At 29.4% G+C, this 1,973-nt stretch overlaps 1 protein-coding gene across 2 annotated transcripts in view; it reads left to right on the forward strand.

Annotated features, from left to right (window-relative positions):
* Positions 1 to 1,301, forward strand: part of LOC106471868 (prolyl 3-hydroxylase OGFOD1-like) — a 72,073-nt gene extending 70,772 nt beyond the window's left edge. For both annotated transcript variants that reach the window (XM_013932492.2, XM_013932493.2), the window contains exons 12-13: positions 106 to 164; positions 1,105 to 1,301. In XM_013932492.2, coding sequence (XP_013787946.1) covers positions 106 to 164; positions 1,105 to 1,257 — 212 coding nt within the window. In that variant the 3' untranslated portion in view covers positions 1,258 to 1,301. The remainder of the gene's footprint in view (positions 1 to 105; positions 165 to 1,104) is intronic.
* The last annotated feature ends 672 nt before the right edge of the window (positions 1,302 to 1,973 follow it).

The following is a 1,973-nucleotide window of genomic DNA, read 5'->3' on the forward strand; positions in this document are numbered from 1 at the left end:
GAAAGTAAAAATTATTTTAATACCTGTAGCTTGTTCAAAGATATAAAAAGGGAGATGGTAAGAATATTACTGTTAAACTATGCCTTCCTTTGTTTTCCTTTGTAGAGTGGAAAAGTGAATATGGTGGCTTTATATCTTATATTGCCAAAGGAGAAGATGAAGAGGTGAGAAAATACATGGAGTATCTGATTCTGTTTCTAATGCTCATGTTTATAATTGATCTCAGACACACACAAAAAAAATAAAATTAAAACTATAACTAAAGGAATAGGAATTACTATCAAGGCAAAATTAACAAGTAATTAGATCATAATACCCAAGCAATTATTGACCAGCAAGAACACTATTAATATCATTATGGCACAATGTACAGCAGTCTTTATGCCATGAAAATTTCAATTCTTCTTGAATAGAATATGTATGAGCTACATTTGTTTTTCTTTATTTTTAAAATTCACACAAAAAGACACATCGTATAGCTTTGTCATAAGGCAGTAGAAACAAGTATATAAATCTCTTAAAATTTACTTGCTATTCTTAGAACTCATAAGTGGAAGTAAAGAATAATAATAATTGCCGATCAGAGTAAGCTATGTATTTAGAGTGAAACAAAAAATAAATCTGGCCACCAGTATAGCTAATTAGGTATACTTTTCTTATGTTTCATCTCGCTCTTAAAAATATTTTGGGTCATGAACCCAATAATGTCTTGCAAGCCCCAGTCAATGTAAGCTTAGATCTTTTGTCCCATACAACACATAAAGTGGTTGAGAAGCTATTTATATTATCAAATTGCATTAATAACAGCTGTTAATGTGTGAATTAGATTAAGTTTGTGAAGTGTAATGTTTATCAGTTTAATAGGAGACATTTATAAATTAGAATAAAGTTAAAGCTTTTATAACACAATATTATTATTTATTTTAACACCAATTAATGTTATCACTTACCGAATTAAGAAACTTTAAAGAAATATGGATAATTTTAATATTTTTACATTTATTACCAAATATTATTAAAACAAACTTAGTATTGTTTGGAACAGCAAGAGAGAATTTGAATTATTTTTATTAATTTCATATTGCTTTTTTTGTGTGGTTTCAGCTTCTGACAGTCTATCCTCAGTCTAATTCCTTGGCACTGGTGTACCGAGACCATGAAACTCTGCGGTTTGTTAAGCACATCAATCATCGCATCAGCCAACGCCCCTCATCCCAACAGAGTTTCAATGATATATTTTGTGTTTACTATGAATAAAAACTTGTACTTGCAACAGATTAAATATGTCTTATATTTGTAAATGTTTCTTAAGATTGAATGCTTGAATGAAACACAAAGCATATAAAAAAGTTCTCAAAATGAGGTTATTGCTTGTAATTTACATACAAGTATAAGTATTAACAATTGTAGCTTTACGAGAAATGGGGTTTGGAATTAAAATCAAGATAATTGTCTACATTCTTGGGTTTCCTACATATGATTGTACTTATCCGTTATCAGTTTACCATAGTGTCCGAGAATGATAGGTTTCCTTGATGTTCTCTTTTCAGCTATAAGTATAACAGAATGTCTCAACCGAGATTTTTTTCAATGATAGTGAAATTATTGGCCACATATCTTCAGAGTTGGATTAACGTGTTATTTAAGTAATTCGTTACTGTAATATTACTTTTATAAATAACGAGGTAATATGTATAAATATATAACGAGTTCGTCACTTTATATTCTTTCTGTCGCTCAACTATATTAATTATTTCGTTTTTAAAGCCAAAATAAACTCCAGTTTCTAAATTCTAAGCAAGTATCCAAATGACGTGTTAAATATATATTTCAATAAATAACTAACAAGACCAATTTCAGAAAGCAGCTGACAAAATGACATTCGTACAAGCTTTACTGCCACTGATGTCTTAGTTTCGTTTTTATCTGTATAATTGCACGTGTGCGCACTGTGTCGTTACATTGATATAATT

The sequence above is a fragment of the Limulus polyphemus genome, unplaced genomic scaffold (genome assembly GCF_000517525.1).
Source record: "Limulus polyphemus unplaced genomic scaffold, Limulus_polyphemus-2.1.2 Scaffold4924, whole genome shotgun sequence".
In the NCBI taxonomy this organism is placed as follows: Eukaryota; Metazoa; Arthropoda; class Merostomata; order Xiphosura; family Limulidae; genus Limulus; species Limulus polyphemus.